General features: G+C 35.3%; 1 protein-coding gene across 2 annotated transcripts in view; it reads right to left on the bottom strand.

Annotated features, from left to right (window-relative positions):
- The window catches only part of ALDH1A1 (aldehyde dehydrogenase 1 family member A1), a gene marked incomplete at both ends in the record, with an annotated part of 56,061 nt that overhangs the window by 25,253 nt on the left and 12,599 nt on the right, over positions 1–18,209 (bottom strand). The window contains 2 exons of one of the 2 annotated variants that reach the window (XM_084305449.1): positions 988–1,092; positions 11,409–11,475. In XM_084305449.1, the coding sequence (XP_084161575.1) occupies positions 988–1,092; positions 11,409–11,475 (172 nt within the window). Of the gene's footprint in view, positions 1–987; positions 1,093–11,408; positions 11,499–18,209 lie in introns of those variants that run through there. The other variant, XM_084305448.1, reaches the window with a different exon arrangement.

The raw sequence follows: 18,209 nt of genomic DNA, 5'->3' as shown, positions 1-18,209 counted from the left end.
GTTCAGTACTGTGAGCACTGCCCTGGGGAGCCTGTCCCAGTGCCTGATCACCCTCTGGGTGCAGAATCTTTTCCTAACACCCAACCTGACACTCTCTTGTTGCAGCTCCATGCTGTTTCCTCAGGTCCCACAGGTGTCCACTGAGAGCAGACATTAACTACCTCCTGCCCACCTGCTCCCATCATGAAGGAGAAGCAGCCTGCCATGAGGCCTCCCCATAAGTCACTCCCACAAAGTGACTTCAGCCACTCCTCGTATGTCTTCACCTCTTTGTTATCCTTCATTTGACATACAGTTTTATGTCTTTTTTTTTTTTCTTTTTTTTAATACTGTGGTACCCAAAACTGCACAGTGCTCTCAAGGTGGGGCTGCACCAGCACAGAGCAGGGCAGGAAAAATCCCTTCCCTCAACCAGTTAGCAGTGCCATCTCTTGTGCGCCTGGAGGTATGTTTCGTTCTCTTAGCTTCTGGGGCACGCTGTTGGCTCATGTTCAACTTGCTGACAACCAGAACCCCCAGATCCCTTTCTGTGTGTCTACTCACCAGTCTCTGAGCCTCCAGTCTATATGTACAGCTAGAGTTGCCTAGTCCCAAGTGCAGAATTCAACACTTGCTCTTGTTAAACTTTGTATTTGTTAAACTTCAAATCTTGTTAAACTTCATAATAACTGGTGATTGTCCAGCTCTCTAATTTGTCAAGATCTCTCTACAAGGTCTCTCTACAATCAAGACAGTCAGCAGCTCCTCTCAATTTAGTATCATCTGCAAATTTACTCAAAACAACTTCTAGTCCTGTAGCCAAGTCATTTATGAAAACATTAAAGAGTTTATGAAAACAAAACAAAACAAAACAAAAAAAGCAGTAAGAGTTTATATCAGAAGAGATGGATGTTCATCTTCCTACTTCAATGCAGAATTGAACTTAAAGACAAGGTTAAAAGAAAGAAAACCAAACCAAACCAATCCAACAACCAACCAAAACTCTACCTTGTCACCTTCTTCAATCTCACAGATTTTCTCTTCATTTGCAGGGTTAAAGACTTCAAATTTTTTACCACTGACTGAATTGTGCCATTCATTGTTTATAAATATCTGTAAAGGAAAAACAGTGCATTACTATTAGTAACATATATACCTGTTGCCTATCTTCTGTGTCAAAGAAAAACACCAAGAGCTGTATGCTAAGTTCCTGAATTCAAAGAGGAATAGTTATTGCTACATTACTATGAAGAGAAGAATGATCATATATGCAGTTAACCAACTTTTTATAATTATCTTATTTTGGAGAAAAGCCACTTTCTTTCTCCACAGCATATTTTACACTTTGTTTCATACTATGAAAAGATATTTTTACACTGAGATCTTTCCTCTTTCAAACCAAAGTCTGTGATGCACAGTAGAGGTACAGTCCTAAATAACCTACCTAAAACTACCAGTCTTTCCTGTGCTCATAGGACTGATAAATATGGGGGGCCTTTCTGTTACATGTCCCTTTGGAAATTAACACAGTATTTAGGTTTTGTGTAAATAGTACATGCAGTTTATTGCAGATTATCATATCCTTTGGGTTTGCTTTGATTTCTCTTCACCTTCTCCCACCAAAAAAGGCAATCCCACCGAAAATTATCTAATAACACTATTTTTCTGAAATGAAAGTAAAGACTTAAAAAAGTTTTACAGTCAACTGAATGAAGAAAATTAAAGGAAATAACCAATTACAGTAAAAAGCAAGCATGTGTACTTTATTTCCATGTTACAGAATAAAAATAACCAGAGATTAGAGAGCTGTTATTTTTCACCAACATCCTTTGATTTTGTGGATTGGTCCCTCACTGAATGTATTTTTAATTAGGATTTAAAAGCAAAAATTTAATGCTCTTAATCTTTTACATGAAATGTAGGATTTTTTTTTTTTCATTAGAGATAGAAATCACAAATGAAGAGGAAATAATGGATGTATTCACCAGAAGATATTGTTAGAAACCATAGAGAAATGCTAGACTATATTTTCTGTTGATAGTTAGTACTCTTCACAGAAACACTTTCCTAAAAAATAAAACAAAACAAAACAAACAAGCAAACAAAAAAAAAACAAAAACATAGTAGTACATACTGGAAGAAAAGTTCTCTCTTGTTCATAACAGTTGCCTTGAAAAAAGTTGAATTAATTTACCTATGAAATAGAAACACCCACTTTATTTACTCTTTTTCTGCCTGTCCTAGTCTTGTAAGTCTAGCATTCCAGATCAAACCACTACATAACAAAATGTTTACACTGGCCACACTACAAAAGTTCAAGAGTTAACAAGCAGGAGAATTTGAAGTGACTCATGGACAGCATATGACCATGGTCATATTCTAACATAGTTACACATATAATCTAATACATCCCTATAGATCTTAGACAGTAACATGTGAAAAACTATGGCACTTCTGATCAGTGCTTTCAGAATGAGTTCTCACTTCTCTTTTTGAAAGTGTTTGCAGTACTTTGGTGTGAATATTTTTGCATCACAATGCTCTATTTATTTCAAAGAGGTCACGCTATGGGTGGCAGAAGGGGGGTTCTGATCACATGACCATAATGTTTAATTCAACACATGAATAAACATATAACAAATGTTGCTGCCGACAGTGTATATAACTTCAACACTTGGCAGTATTATAGTTTATGGTAGTATATATGGATGGGTTCTCCTTGCCCTCCCTACCTGAATATCTCTCTGTAAAACACCAGAAATTCAAGCCTCTCTGGTTTTGTTTTTCAACATGTACTGTAATTCCTTTTTTTGAAGGGTAAAGCTACTTTGTACGACTTCAGGCTTCAGTAAGATGATCTTTGAGTAACAGTTTTAGTTGTCATTGCTTTAGAATCTTCTGTTTAAAATGATACTAATCATTTGATGCCATTCATTACTTATTCAACAATTTGTATCAAGATCCTGATTATCTCCAGTTTAATGGCTGCAGCCTCCTAATTGTTTGTCACCCTCAAATTGGTGTCACATCCCTGCCTCCATTTTAGTAGATAAACGTAAAATGCAACCACTCCTGTTAGTTACCAACAGTCTTTATTTTTTTTTATTTATACTGCAAGGGGTACTACAGAAAATCAATATTACTTGTGTCCAGTCTGTTAGTGTCCATCCTTCATTCTAACTCTGAGGTTCCCTGTTATGTCTCTACACTGATGTTGCTCAACAGACACCAACATTTGATTTTCCACCAGGAAAAGGAGGCCAGCATGCTTTGCTCATGTAGAAGTTTTTCTCACAACTGTTAAGTGACATTCATTGGAAATGTCTAATAACATTAAAATAAGATATATTTGTGACTACAATTTAAATTGAATACTGTCCTGTTATATATTTCTATTTCAGTCTCTTCATAAACAACCAAATATATAGCTAGCAACTAAGAAGCATGTTAGAGGAACAATTGCACAACAGCTGGCCTGAATCAAATATAATCACAACAGCTTACCTAACAGTGGTGAAATTGATACCCAAAGTTCATTTAATAAATGGTAGGAACTATGTCCCTACTCAAAGATTAAGCTTTTATACAGGCTAAAAAGCACAGTGTGTACTGAATTTGCTTTGTGTGGCTGGAACAAACATCATCACATCTTGATGGCACACGTAGAATAACATCTAAACAAGGCAAGATGGGCATTGTTGTTTCCATAATTGAACTTTTATGATCCAAAGCCTTTTGCAATACAACACTGGAAATTCAAACCTAGGGACTTTTATATGGGAATAACTAATTAAAAAATGCACCATCACAACCAAAATAAAAATTAAATGTTTGAAATTCTTATAATGTCTAAGTGACATTAGTGTCAAAAATACTTTCTCCAGTGACAGCACAAAATCCTGTATACTTTGTTTTTGCTCTTAATGTATACTTTTCTTTTGCTCTTAATTTTGTTATCTGCTTGGCATGTTTTTTCCTTCTCTTCCAAGATCTGGTGTCCTAATTTCAATCATCTTATGTACCTTTTAAAAAAATGCCTAAAGAATATATCAGGAGTGAGCAGTTCTGCATTTCTCTGTTTTTGATTGCTGTTAATATGACTGTTGATGCTATCTGTAGAAATTAGTCTGCTTTTCCATGAAAAAAATAGGAAATAAACCACTACAATTATTCCTGAAAACAAACGAACAAACAAACAATATTTTTTAATTACGTCAGGAAAAGTATGGCAACATGTACAGTATTCTTAAAAGTTAAATGTTGCCTTTTAAAAGATCTACTTTATACCATTATAGAAATGATAGAGTATTTCTGAATTTTCTTTTCTGTTCTATTGAAGAAGATACCAAAAAAAATCACAGAATTAAACAACTGTTGAGGTTGGAAGGGACCTCCAGAAGACATCTGGCCCAACCCCTTGCTCAAGCAGGGACACCGATAGTGTCAAGCTGAGATGCTCAGGACCATGTCCAGATGGCTTTTGAAGACCCCAACGAGGCAGACTCTACAACCTCTCTGAACAACCTGTGCCTGTGCACAGTCACACACAGAGCAAAGTGTTTCCTGATATTTAGGAGGAACTTCTTACATGCCAGTTTGTTCCCATTGACTCTTGTCCTGAACCAATTCAGACAACAGAGAATAAAATGAGTTACTAAAACTGTGCCCTATTTTAGCTGTAATTACAGACAACTTTTGTAATATTACACAGCTGTGAAAATTTATAGGACAAGCAGGGCTAGGGGTCCCTGGGTGAAATTTGAGGCACTTATCTCCATTTGTAAATGAGAAATAGGTTGCGAGTCTGATCTCCAGGTGTGTTAGATCCATGCTATCCCAGAGCCTGACATATTTGAATCTCTGTGGATGAAATTGTCAATAGGAGTTAGCCTTTTCATTCTGATTCTGTAGGTCAGTCTTCAAAGAGAAAGGCAAACCTCATTAGAAAGATGTGAAATATGTCACAGAGGATAAAAAGAGAAGGACATGTTGCTACCAAGTGTGAGGTATGTTGTTTTTTAAGGTGAACATGGTAATGTATGCAGTCCAATGTTATAAGCAGCTGTCATCCTGTCTAACCCTCAAACCCTCCACCAAAGGCACTCCCTTCTCACTGTCCACCGGTGTCACTTTGTGGCCAACATGCACGTTGATCTTGCTCATGCTCATTACTGAGCTCATGGCAGACACTGATTTTACCGGTTATTTTGTCTGTGAGGATCATGGATGAGAGCAGCTTCCCCACATCTAATCAATCACTGGTTACAACCATGCAGGCAGAAATCTGCATGCTCAGAGAAGCAGGAATTTCTACATTTAAATACAAAAACAAGAAGTATTTGGAGGCAGGAAAATTAAAGCAAATGACAATTGATAAAAGGCAGGACAGAGACAGAGTGACATAACTGCAAGATTATTATTATTTTTTTATTATTATTATTTATTGGTCACAGAGAACTGCAATTTAAACCCTACCATGGCAACTATGTGTTATAAATATATGACAGCTTTCTTGGAACTTTTTTTTTTTTTTTTTTTTTGCATACTACTGAAATGGTTTGCACTGACTCTCTGTGTAGTCATTAATAATAGGTTAATGGTTTGATAATATTGGCAAGACTGATAAAAAGATTATATCTAGATGTATGTGGTAACTATTTCCTGTTAATATATTCCTGTATGTTTCATCTTGATTATATGTGGGCATTGTATATAGACTGTCATTGTTAGCTCCAGTCATCAGGGCAGATCAGAAATTCCTGATATAACAAAAGCTGTAAGGGAAATTAAAATACTAGTTCCTCGAAATGTCAGATATGCAATAAAACTGATCATAGGAGTATCCATGCAAAATTCTGACTGTTATGAAAGGGCAAAGACAGCAGTTAAGTAGTTAATATGAAAAAAGCCATCTTTAGTAACTAGTTACATTGCCAAGAAAAGAGACAAAGTAAAAGGTAAATATTAACATAACACTGCTATGATGTTACAATATGCCAAATTCATATCTGTCTGTAAAAGGAATAATCGTAAAACATACCATTTTTGGAAGTTTTGAAAGTATTTGTTTAAAAATTGCATTTATTGCACCAACCAATATCAACCATAATATTACTTTAGAATATCTTTCTTATTATTGTTTCCAATACCATTCCCATTTAAAACATAACTTCATTACTTTAACTATATACACAACATTGTATCAGGACTGTATAAATCAAACTATCCAGATGTCTTTTTTTTGAGCAAAACAGCAGTCTTATGCAGGTATGACAGACAGAAGAGAGAAGGAAAAAAGTCAAAACCCTTCATGTAACAGACACATATACATGTGTATACATCGCAATGTATACATTGCAAGCAGCTGCATTCAAATGTGCATGCAGACATACTCATACAAGTCTGTGGAGTTATGCTGAAAATGAACAAACAAACAAACAGGGAACACTGATGTACCATCCAACAGCAGTCTCTGGCAAGTCCATCATCTTACTGAAAAAAAAAAAGGATCATTTTGAAATGTGTTACACAGTTTTGTCTGTCAAGCAGAACTCCTTTGGCAGCTTTGATTCTTTTTTCTCATTTGTCGGATGTGAATGCAAAAGACCTACTTTTATGTTGTACATACTGTGCATTGAGGATTGTCTCTGATGACTGAGCATGGTCAATGAATTTTCGGGCTGCAAATTTACTTTGCAAGGATTGATGTCTTAGAAGTGTTGTTGTAAGTGTCGTAAGTGTTGAAGTGTCGTTTTTTAACTGTTATTTCGGGGGATTTTTTTTTTTTTTTGAGGTAAGACAGTTTTTATTTCAATAAATTGAAGAACTAATGACTATCAGTTTGTACCACACCTGAAAATAAACATTTTTTTGTAGATGAGGAGGTATTACTCTATTAAAACTCTGTATTTAAAATAAATTCCAGGTAACAAACTATTGTAAAGACCCTTTGATTGACTTTATTTCCTAGTATCAGGGCGAAATAAATCTTGATTCTCTGAAAGGATTGGTTTCATTTCAGAAAATCGGATACCAGTATACTAGTTGTGGTAGAAGTTACCTGCAAGACTGTGGTATTTATTTGTTTGGGCAGTTGATGTTACCACCCTAGTGGTCTCAGCAGAAAACAAGGAGACAAGACATGTTCTTTTTTTTTTTTTTTTTTTTTTTTTTTTTTTTTTTGTGTCAACCCCTGGTGGTTTTTTGTTTATTCATTTATTTTTCTTCAGTCCCTTAATATTTTGAAAAGACTGTGAGTTCATTTTATAAAGTATCTGTTAGACAGATGGTGCTGTATTAGTGTCTGTGCTGCAGTAAGATTTAACTTGATTCAGAGCAGCTTTGCCTCAGATGGACAAAGCTCTGCTGAAACAGTTAGGATCTGTCTATAAACTTATTCTTCCTTAGGGAAGAATTTTAATGTATTTCATTATTACTATTATAAACTATAATCCATACTACTGAGATATTATTAGGAAAAGTACAGAGCTATCTAAAATATGGACAATCCAAAACTGACCTAAGGGTAGCTTTATAAATATGGAGTGAAATGTTTAAGCTGTCATTCTAGACACCTTTAGGTACAAGAAACTCTTTCAACTTCATGCAGCAACAGAAGAAAAAATAACCTTTTACCACCACAAATGTGCTCCCAGATAGCCTTCGATAGTGTTTTTTTTTTTTTTTTTTTTTTTGACAATGCTCTTTAAGTGAGTCCAGCTGCTTGTTTTACAGAGTTAAAAGTAATCACCTAATGTTGGCAGCTATTGAGGTGACTGTTCACAAGCTCTCCAGGGCAGATAGTAAACCAGGAGATGACATTGCTAGCATTTCTTGGAAATGAGGAATAGTGAAAAGCTTTGACTGAACTCTTGCATACTGAGGGCTGGAATTCAGCATCACTTAGGTGAGATGAAGCACAGTGCTGAAAAATTTTTGCCCCGTGCTCACACCTGCTCTCATAGAATATCAGGATCATTCAGAGATTCTTGAATTTGATGCTATCATTAAGTTTACAGTCATATCCAAGACTGAAGGAGATCTATGACCCAAGAGCAGATTCATTTCAAGTGCTATATTCTCTGATTTACTTGTCCCAAAATATCTCATGGAGTCTCACTGTATTCTTTAGGCTGTACTGTTAAAATACATGAAATTATTTAAGGAACTACTGGAGACAGAAACTGTAAACTTGAAACAAGTACATCAGTATGCAATACATATGAAATCTTCATAAGCTAACCTCTACCCCGGTGTTTTTCTGCACAAGAAACTGATAATGGGTTTATATATTTCATATGAGACTTTTTTTTTTCATTCAGAATTGTATGCTAAAAAATGTATGTATGAAGAAAATTTACGTAATGAACTAATAATCAGAAAACATATCCATTCTGTTCATTATCTATTTGAACTTTGGGATGCATCAATTAGTGGCTTTTTATTTACAAAGACAGCTGAGCTTAAAAAGAGTAGGTTTCTATAGTAGCTTTATAGCCAATGACCTTTCCCCAGGTATCTTTATTATTATTATTATTTTTTTAATATTTCTATCCCTTGTCTTTGTTTGTGAAAATAGTGATTACAAAATACATGATACTTAACTAAAGTTTTTCTTCACTCAGGGTGGTTTACATTTTCTGGTATTCCACACAGAGCCTAGTGAGATAATGGGTTGTCATTTTCTCCCCCTCATGTGATTTAACAACTTAATAATTAACTAATCTGAGTTTCTCTGTTTAAAGGAACATCATCAGGCTTAGTATATTTGAAAGTATCATGACAAATCATTTGTTACACAATCATTGTCTAATTCCTCAGTGCTAAGTAAAATATTTACTAGTACATTTGTAGCCAGGTACCAACACTCGTTCTGTTGGAATATTTTTAAAGGAGGTTCAGATATAAAAGCAATTCAAGATCACATTTTGTATACACTTGTGGTTCAACAACCAAACCAAAGTATTGAAAATTAATCCTCTTAAAATCTTAGAATTCAAATTTCCAAGGGAGGGTTTTGTTTTATGCTACATGAGAAAGGCACAATTGATAATCTATCTATACCAACTTACAGATCTGTACAATAGAATAGAATAGAACAGAACAGAACAGAACAGAACAGAACAGAATAGTTGGAAGAACTATAGAATATAGTACTATATAATATAAACTATAATAATGCATAATATAAACTATAAAATAGAATAGAATAGTTCAGTTTTAAGGAACCTACAAACATCTTCTAGTCAAACTGCTTGACAACTTCAGGCCTAACCAAAATGTATTACTGGGGGTATTGCCCATGTGCCTCTTGAACACTGACAGGCATGGGATACTTCTTGCCTGTTCCAGTGTTTGATCACTGTCTTGTAGTTAAATGATTTTTGTACGAGACCCAAACTGATCCCTCACATAGAAAACAAACAGGAAAGTGCATTTAGTTTAAAGGAAAGTCCTTGGAATATCTCCTCTAGACTTTCCTCCAGACAGATAGTAGTGGTAACTGTACCATTGCATACAAAGAGAAGGGAGAGTTTTCAGGTAAGAGGAACCTGTCAATGTCCAAGGTGCTTCAGGCAGAAGGATTTATACATCCGCAGTAATTAATACTTTCCTGGTACCTCCAATGTAAATAGTCACAGCAATCCCACATTCCATGCACTGACTTGCATGGCACAGGAGAGAAACAGGACAGGTAACAAGACAAAAGTGGAAAGGTTATATTAAATTGTGGGAGGGAGGGCCAATGGATTTGGGATAACATTTCTATTGTCCCAGTTCTCTGTCCCTCAGTTCACTGTTGTGGATTTTAGATAATCCTGTGTGCTATTTGAAGAGAGGAGGAATGCACTGCAAAAAGTTTGATCTAATCACTTGTAGGTACATAGTTTTGCAAAGAAATGCAAATTTCACATAAGTATATTTGTCATATTTCTCCAGAGATACATATTATATGTTGTTTTTCAGGAAATAATATCTCTTGTCCAGGCAAAAAAACACATGAATTTACTATGTGCCACTCTCCTTAACTGGGTATTACAGAAACTTCAAGCATGCTGACTGTTTTGTGATTCTAGACTGTTTTGTGTTACTAGAATGGGTTTTGCTGATGGATAGAAAGATAGAAATTTTTATAGGAATTTCTGTCCTTTATGTCTTGCATATTCACTTGCACAGGATTTCTGAGTAAGCAACTTTCTCATATTAGTTGTTTTTGTTTTCCATTGGGGAAAACAAGCAAACAAACAAACAAACCAAAACAGAATCACTGTAGTTTGATGTTTCTAGAACATCAAAGTCCCCTGTGTAGAAATGAATCATCCCTGAATTAATCTATTAATCTTTTTTTTTTTTTTTTTTTTTTTTTTTTTCTGAGACAGGAAGAGATATCACATGGTAGAGCTACATAGCTTTCCTAGCCTGTTAAATATTTACAGAGTAAGGTCCTGCATGATTTATTCAAGAAAGATATGCATTGAAATCTGGATAGGTTTTTCCCATGAAAAAACAGTATAGAATAGAGTAGAAAAGAACTAATCTAGATAATTGATGGATACTTTTCTGTTAGAAAAGAAAATAAATTCTGGGAATGTAAAAATTATTTCTATAGCAGTGGCAATAAGAAATAAGAAAGAACCATAAATGAGAAATCTCCAAAGAGAACAGGTCCTTTCTGATCAAATGTTCTATCTGAAAGTTTCAGGGGCAGAGTTTCAGTATTCTTCTGCCAATGATGTGTTCAAAATACTTGAAGATACCTGTGTGCTATGATATTACAGAAAAAAAGGGCCTTTCAAGCCGGGAACATAACAGTGGACTCAGACCCTCTTTATCTGTTTGTTTCTAACTGCATATGTAAATAAGTTATTACTAAAAAAATGCTTCTAATAGAATTGAATAATTAGCAATGGTAGAATTTTATTGTTACCTGATTAGGCTGAAAAATAGATTCATTATCTCAAAGATAATTAAGTGAGTAGAATGAACTTTAGTTTCATTTTCACACATTTTTTTCCACATAAGTATATTTGTCATAATTATTTAAATCTGCTTATAATACAATGTGAAACCCTAGCATTTCAATTTGTTTTCACTGTTCTGAAAAATACTGTAGTAACAGAAACCTTTCCTTCTTTGTTCCATTTATACTTTCTAAGAAACTTTCTGCAGAAACTTTTGTTTCAAGAGACAAAACAACACTAGTTCCCAACGAAATGTGAAATGATTCTCTCACACTTGCACACTTCCTGAAATACTTCAGGTAAAAGGATCACTAAACATTAATTACTAACATACATAATATCATAAAAAGATCAGAATAAACATTTTAAACACTGACATAATGTTGCTTTCATATAAGATGAAATGTGCACATATTACAGTCTGAGGTGAATGCATCAGAGAAGTTAACAAACACAAACATTACTAACCTTGGTGTACTTAATTTTCAGATCTTTGAGTGGTTCTGGCAGTGCTGGCAAAACTGGAGCGGGATTGCTGTCTGAGCCTTGCTTCTTCATATTGTCAAATGAGGAGTTTGAGGACGTTCCTGAAACACAGGTGAAATGAGGTATCAGGGAAGCACAGTGATTTTTGTCCTGACTGAGCCCTTAGCTTTATTTGTGCTTTTTTATCTGTACCAGCTATGGTATATTTGCATACAGGAATATGATTGGATGAAAGAATTCCCTGCAAAGAGAAAATGACACGACTTATTTTTAAGACCAGAAGTAACAGCCTTTTCACTGAGCTGAGATATTGAAGTAGCAAACTCTGCTGACAAAATGCGTTTAGTCAGACTCTGTATTTTTCACATAGGAGAACACAGTTTAAGGCCTCCTCTTCTTACCTGTAAGATTGCTTTCTCTCAGAAGGTAGGTCCTTAGATTTTAAGTGATGTTCTTCACTTAATTGATGGCAGCTCTGAAGATAAAGACACACTTGTTAGTTCTGGAAACAAACTAAACCCTTCTCACTAGAGAGCTAACAAGAATAACATCCAGAGCTGGAAAGTATTCAGCAGAAAACAAGCCACCCTAGTTTGTGCTTTACTATGTTCAGAGTAAATTATAATTCTTATAATTAATACTTGTTTTGTAGATCACAGAGATAACAGATGACTGCGCTAATACATAATACTTCATATGCTTTTCAAGAAATGTAAAGACAACATAGTTTAATCTAGGAAAACCAACAACCAAACAAGCAAACAAACAACCAAATAAAACCCAACTTCTCTGGGTAAAACCAAGCAATGTCTTGTTCTTATTTTTTCAGGTAGCAGCACAGATTTTTAAGGACAAACTCTTTACAGTAGGGTCCTTTGGAAAATCTGAGTTTGTGCCTTTCAAAAGGACTTATTTAAAAGACAGGGCTTTCCTACCAAGAATAGAAACCACCAGCATATGTATATAGAGTTCTGATTATTCAATAAGAAGCATATCTCTGGTACTGGTATATGCCACAAGATACTCCTTTCTTCATGAAGTCCTATTTTTTCTGAAGAATGACATCACAGAACAAGATGGGATTGCATTAACACCTGTTTTTGTATAGTAAGTTTTTGATACATGCACAATGGATTTGAGCCATAGAAATAAAGAGAAATGATCTTATTGCTTTCATTGAGACTGCACAGATGCTTGAAAAACTCACCAAGCTCAGTTAATTCATGTATCAGGCATCATCTAAACCATCTGGTAATGGTGGCTTTGTTGCTTTTAACTGATGGATGATACAGGACATCATGAAATTAATCTTATGATGCATTAGTTATATGTAACATACTTTCTGAATTAAAGAGCATACTATAATTCTCATTGATTATTATTGTGTTTGGACATATGATTGGAACAAGGGTTTCTAACCCTTAGAAAAGTCTAAGTAACTTGTGGATAAGGCATAATTTTCAGAAAAGTCTTCTTGCAGTGACGTGCAAAGAACTGTGGGGACCTGAACAAGTTTCAGTCGCCCACTTTGTTATGTGAACAAAGGAGTCCAGTTCTCATTGCTATAATGCCATATCTAGGGTATGTTATTTTCTAGCTGTTATTTTCTTTTTTGCCTCAGTTGGCTGTCTCAAGATGTCAAGCTGGCTGACTCAAGACATCAAGAATGATATATTTGAAAATGTAGTGAACAACACTTTCTGACCCTAACACCTTGGATTACAATGTTTGCTTGCCTTAGAGAATGTCTTTCTTATGAGATTTATGAGACTTAGAGAATCTTACAAAAAAACAAAAACAAACAAACAAAAAGCCTAAATTGGATTTGATCATTAATGATTCTAAACAGTTTCATATTTTGATTCTACCTGTATTTGGAATATGAATTTTTCCTTCCTTCCTTCCTTCCTTCCTTCCTTCCTTCCTTCCTTCCTTCCTTCCTTCCTTCCTTCCTTCCTTCCTTCCTTCCTTCCTTCCTTCCTTCCTTCCTTCCTTCCTCTCTCTCTCTCTCTCTCTCTCTCTTTCTGTCTTTCTCACTGTCTCTCTCTCTTTCTGTCTTTCTCACTGTCTCTCTCTCTCTTTCTCTCTCTCTGTTTCTCTCTTTCTCTGTTTCTCTTTCTCCCTTTCTTTCTCTCTCTCTCTTTCCTTCTTTCCTGCTTTCCTTCTTTTCTTCCCTTCCTCCCCTCCCTCTCTCCCTTCCTTTCTCTCCCCCCCCCCCCAATTTTAAATTTAAAGTCTGCTCTAATAATCTTCCTGCTAATAATCTTCCTGTCACTTATTGCTCCACTAACAACTTAATTCATCTGCTAATTGCTTTGATTTGTGTACCTTAAACAGAATTTAACTGGAGTTGTAACAGAAAGACCAGTGGAATTACCTGGTTTCGACTGAAAAATAACCTTTCTCCCAAGTGAGAGTGTCCTAAATAAAATTTGATATTTTGATACCATCTTTTTCCTGATTTATTTATTTATTTATTTATTTATTTACAAATGTTCAAGTTAAAAGTCAATTATAATTACTTCTTTGAAACACAGTGAGGTTTTTCTCTTTAAATATCTATAACTGCAGCCTGAAATCTGCTTAAAAAAGCTTCATAGATACTTCCCTGGGTGCAAAGTTTTGAATTCTCCCTAACATGTTGTTAATAATTGTTTTATTTTTCTACACAATTTGTTCATCTACTTTATCCTTTTTTTTTTCTTTGTCATTTCCCTCTTTCCCTCTTGTATCGAATGAATCACCTTCACTACCACTCTTCCTGAGAGCCCTTTCTTTTCTCTGAAAACCTTGTGAATTGTTAAAAAGATCTCATCTCCTAAAAAGATTACTTGCTATCTTGAACTCTTTACTTGCCCTGTCATCTGGTCTTATCTGTTGAGCGAGACTTGCTCCAAGCTTTAACATTAATGTCAGTAATTCCTTTACTTTGTGGTCTCGTATCTGTGAATGCCTGACTCCCTCCCCTTTTCCAGGAAATTCTAAGTATTGCTTAGAGAAGCTGTTCATGATCCCCCTATGGTTTCCTTCTTCTCATAAATTTCATATTCACTTTCAGCCTAAGATTCTCCTAAGCTGGTAGAGAAATTGTTTCCTTTTCTTCACATCCTATGTTCCTGTTTTTGACAGTTTCTATTTTTTTTTAATTCCTTATTTTTTTCCTCATACTGCATCATTTTTTACTCATTTCACCTAAATAATGATGTGCACTTCAAGCACTATCTATTTAGCAGACTTCACTATTCTTTCAAATAATGGATAAAGCAACACTTAAATATTGTACCTGGAAATTTACCATTATTTTCCATCTAATATGGTAAACATCAGATTCTGTCTAGTTTTTTGTTTTCCTTTTTGCTTTTGTTCTTTTTGTTTCTTTTGCTATACTATGTGACTATGATAGTTAGTTCTACATTTTAATATAAAACTTTTCCCTAGGTTTAAACCTATTGAGTTCCCCTATTCAATACAAGATCAAAGAGGAACAAAGAAAAGTCTGTTCATCTGGTTCATCATGTAAATTGTAATTAACCTATGAGACGCCTTGCTGCATGATAGCAGCAATAATAGTTGGTAATAAAACACAAGATTGAGGGCTGCATGGACTTTAGGACAGTCTTAATTTATTAGGTCAGTAAATTAAATGAAACTTGTACACCAGTTAGCTGGGAGAAGCTGTAAATCATTTGTTCTTGTGTTTCTTCATAACATTAAAAAAAATTAATAACTAACCAAACATAACATTCCACAGTACAAGTTACCTCTCTCCTCAGAAGTCATACAGTAAGATATCACCAACATTGTTAGCAGTTCTTTTTGATTGGGTTTGTTGCAACCTAGGTGGGCAAACTATTTGTCCTATAGTCTTGAGATTCATTGAACCGGCATATTCATTACATTAGATACCACTTAATAGACAGCAGCATACAGACTAAAACAGAGTTTTTGGTTGGGATAGTTGGCAATCCAACTAGTGAAATCTGTGTGCCAAAAACAAAACAAAACAAACAAACAAAAAAAAACAACACAAAAAAACAAAACAGCTGGAGGTAACCTGTGACTATTTTTATTTTCTTAAATTTTTATTTTCCTATTTTTATTTTCCCCTGTACTCAGCTCTGGTGAGGCCGCACCTGGAGTACTGTGTTCAGTTTTGGGCCCCTCGCTACAAGAAGGACATCGAGCTGCTTGAGTGGGTCCAGAGAAGGGCAACGAAGCTGGTGAGGGGCCTGGAGAACAAGTCCTACGAGGAGTGGCTGAGGGAGCTGGGCTTGTTCAGCCTGGAGAAGAGGAGGCTCAGGGGCGACCTTATCGCTCCCTATAGGTACCTCAAGGGAGGCTATAGCGAGGTGGGGGTTGGTCTGTTCTCCCACGTACCTGGTCTCAGGACGAGGGGGAATGAGCTTAAGTTGCACCAGGGGAGTTTTAGGTTGGATGTTAGGAAGAACTTCTTTACCGAAAGGGTTGTGAGGCATTGGAACAGGCTGCCCAGGGAAGTGGTGGAGTCACCATCCCTGGAAGTCTTCAAAAGATGTTTAGATGTAGAGCTTAGGGATATGGTTTAGTGGGGACTGCTAGCGTTAGGTCAGAGGTTGGACTCGATGATCTTGAGGTCTCTTCCAACCTAGAAATTCTGTGATTCTGTGATTCTGTAAACATGATACAAGCATCTTCTAAAATGCTCTGTCTTATCCAAACAGCACTGAGAAGTCAGTCCAGAAGTCTTTGCCAATTCATATCAGTGTCTCCAGAAAAGTCATACAGATCTAATGTCACTAAATGACTATTTCTAAGTTAATGGCTTCACAAGAACCAAAGACAAGGTTTATGATTCTATTTAGTATATTTATGTTGATTTATACATTTAAAAAAGACATATTTTCCTTTTAATTGTACTGTAGAAGATTATTCCAAGAATAGACTCATCTCTTATCCAGAAATTGCTTTGAGTTTTTTAAAGGCCAGAAAGCGTTTTATTTACTTGTTTGTTTGTTCATTTGTTTTGTCTCCCCCCTTACCCTCCATCCTCCCAGAGGTCAGCTCTTTAAATCATCATTTAGGAATTGTTATGGGACTAGACAGAATCTTGTCTCTTTTCAAAACAGTCTTTATCATTATTACTATTATTACTTTGAATCATTGCCAAACTGTCTTCCCAATTCCCACAGTCTGTGTGTCTCCATTCTCTAGCAATAGGGGACAGGTGACTTACATTTTGTGTACTATTGAGATTACAATCACAGCAGTAAGAAATTCTTGTCCATAAGTTTCTACAGAAAACTTCTACAGAGTTTGCCCTTCAAAAGACATATACCTGATCATTAAAGAAATCTAACTATTGCCTTTTACCAGACAAGCTCAAAGCTGAGTAGATCAGATAACACTGAATATGTTTAGCTTGCACTACTTCTAATGAAGGACAGTGCGAGTATTTTAATGAAGGTGAACAAAGTTTTTGTTCAAATGACAAAACTTTCAGTTTTTGTCATTTATAGTTCTGGCAATGTTCCAAATAGCCTCTATTTGGCATCTGATAATCTATCAAAATTACTTCTTGAATTGCATAACAATTATGCCTTCTAAAAAGTGAGATAATGGTTTAAGTAACCTCAAAAAAAAAAAAAAAAGTTACTCCAAAGTTACTCAAAACACTTAAAATGAATAATCTTCCATAGTGATTTAGGGCACTGTTGTCAAAAATGCTCTAGAATAGGAAGTGAACACAATCACCTGCTGTACCTCACAGTTTGGTAATGGTATTGTATCATTTGTGTTGAACATAGTCTTAAATATTTAAGCATGACATCATAAAAAAAAAAAAAAATCACTTTAAAAATCTCTATTGAGACTGTTATAGAAAATTCTGGATAGATGAACCACTTCTTCCAAACTCAGATAATACAGGGATTGAAGTGGTTCACATGGATATACTTCTGATATTGACAGAAACAGCCATTAACTTTGGACTGGAAAGTGAGCTTCAAGAGTACCAAAACAGGTTAAAAAAGGGGGAAATACAGTTTCATAAAATAACTGGACCTTCACTCTGAGATTCACTTTTTCAATCTTTCTTATGTCATCCTATTAATGGTGGCACAGAAGAAATGGAGGTCATTATTTAGAAACAGACACACTGGAGTGAATTGTTCTGAATTGTGTGCCATCTTTTATCTCTGAACTGGGAGTCTGAATGTGGGTTGCAGGTCTGGAAATTTTAACTGTGAAATAGAAACCTTCAAGCCAAAACGATTTTTTTCCCCCCTGTGGCTACTGAGAAAATTCTTTTGACTTTAACAGTACCTGAATACCTGGCATTTCTGAAAATCCAGTCATTCATTTTATTTAAATAGAAGTATCTCTCAATACAATTAGAAATCCTTTAGTCCTTATAAAACTTCTGTGAGGTATAAACTCATAGGGTGAGGCAGCTGACAGATGCATAAGCATTTAGTTATTTGAAATTTGAACCCAGTGAAAAATCTTTTCCTTTTGCTACATGGACAATAACATTGTATGAAGAAATGTCCCAGAAGATATTTCTCCATAATGCCTCCACAAACAAGTCTGAACACACATTTTAATACTAGGTACTGTTTGGCTGATTCATGCAAACACCTTTGCTCCAGTAATGGCCAGGTTTAACTTGCTTTGGTAAGTACAACAAGGGCAGAGTCAGAGCAAGAAGTAGAAAAACTAGTGCTACCCATTTTGTTATCTTGATATCAAGAGATATTGAATGACTTCTTGATATCTGCACATGGTCTGTTCAAAGGGATGCCGTCA

This window comes from Netta rufina (assembly GCF_964035555.1).
Source record: "Netta rufina genome assembly, chromosome: Z".
NCBI classification, from domain to species: Eukaryota; Metazoa; Chordata; class Aves; order Anseriformes; family Anatidae; genus Netta; species Netta rufina.
Note: the sequence above shows the minus strand (reverse complement) of the source record. Positions and strands in the feature narration are given on the sequence as shown.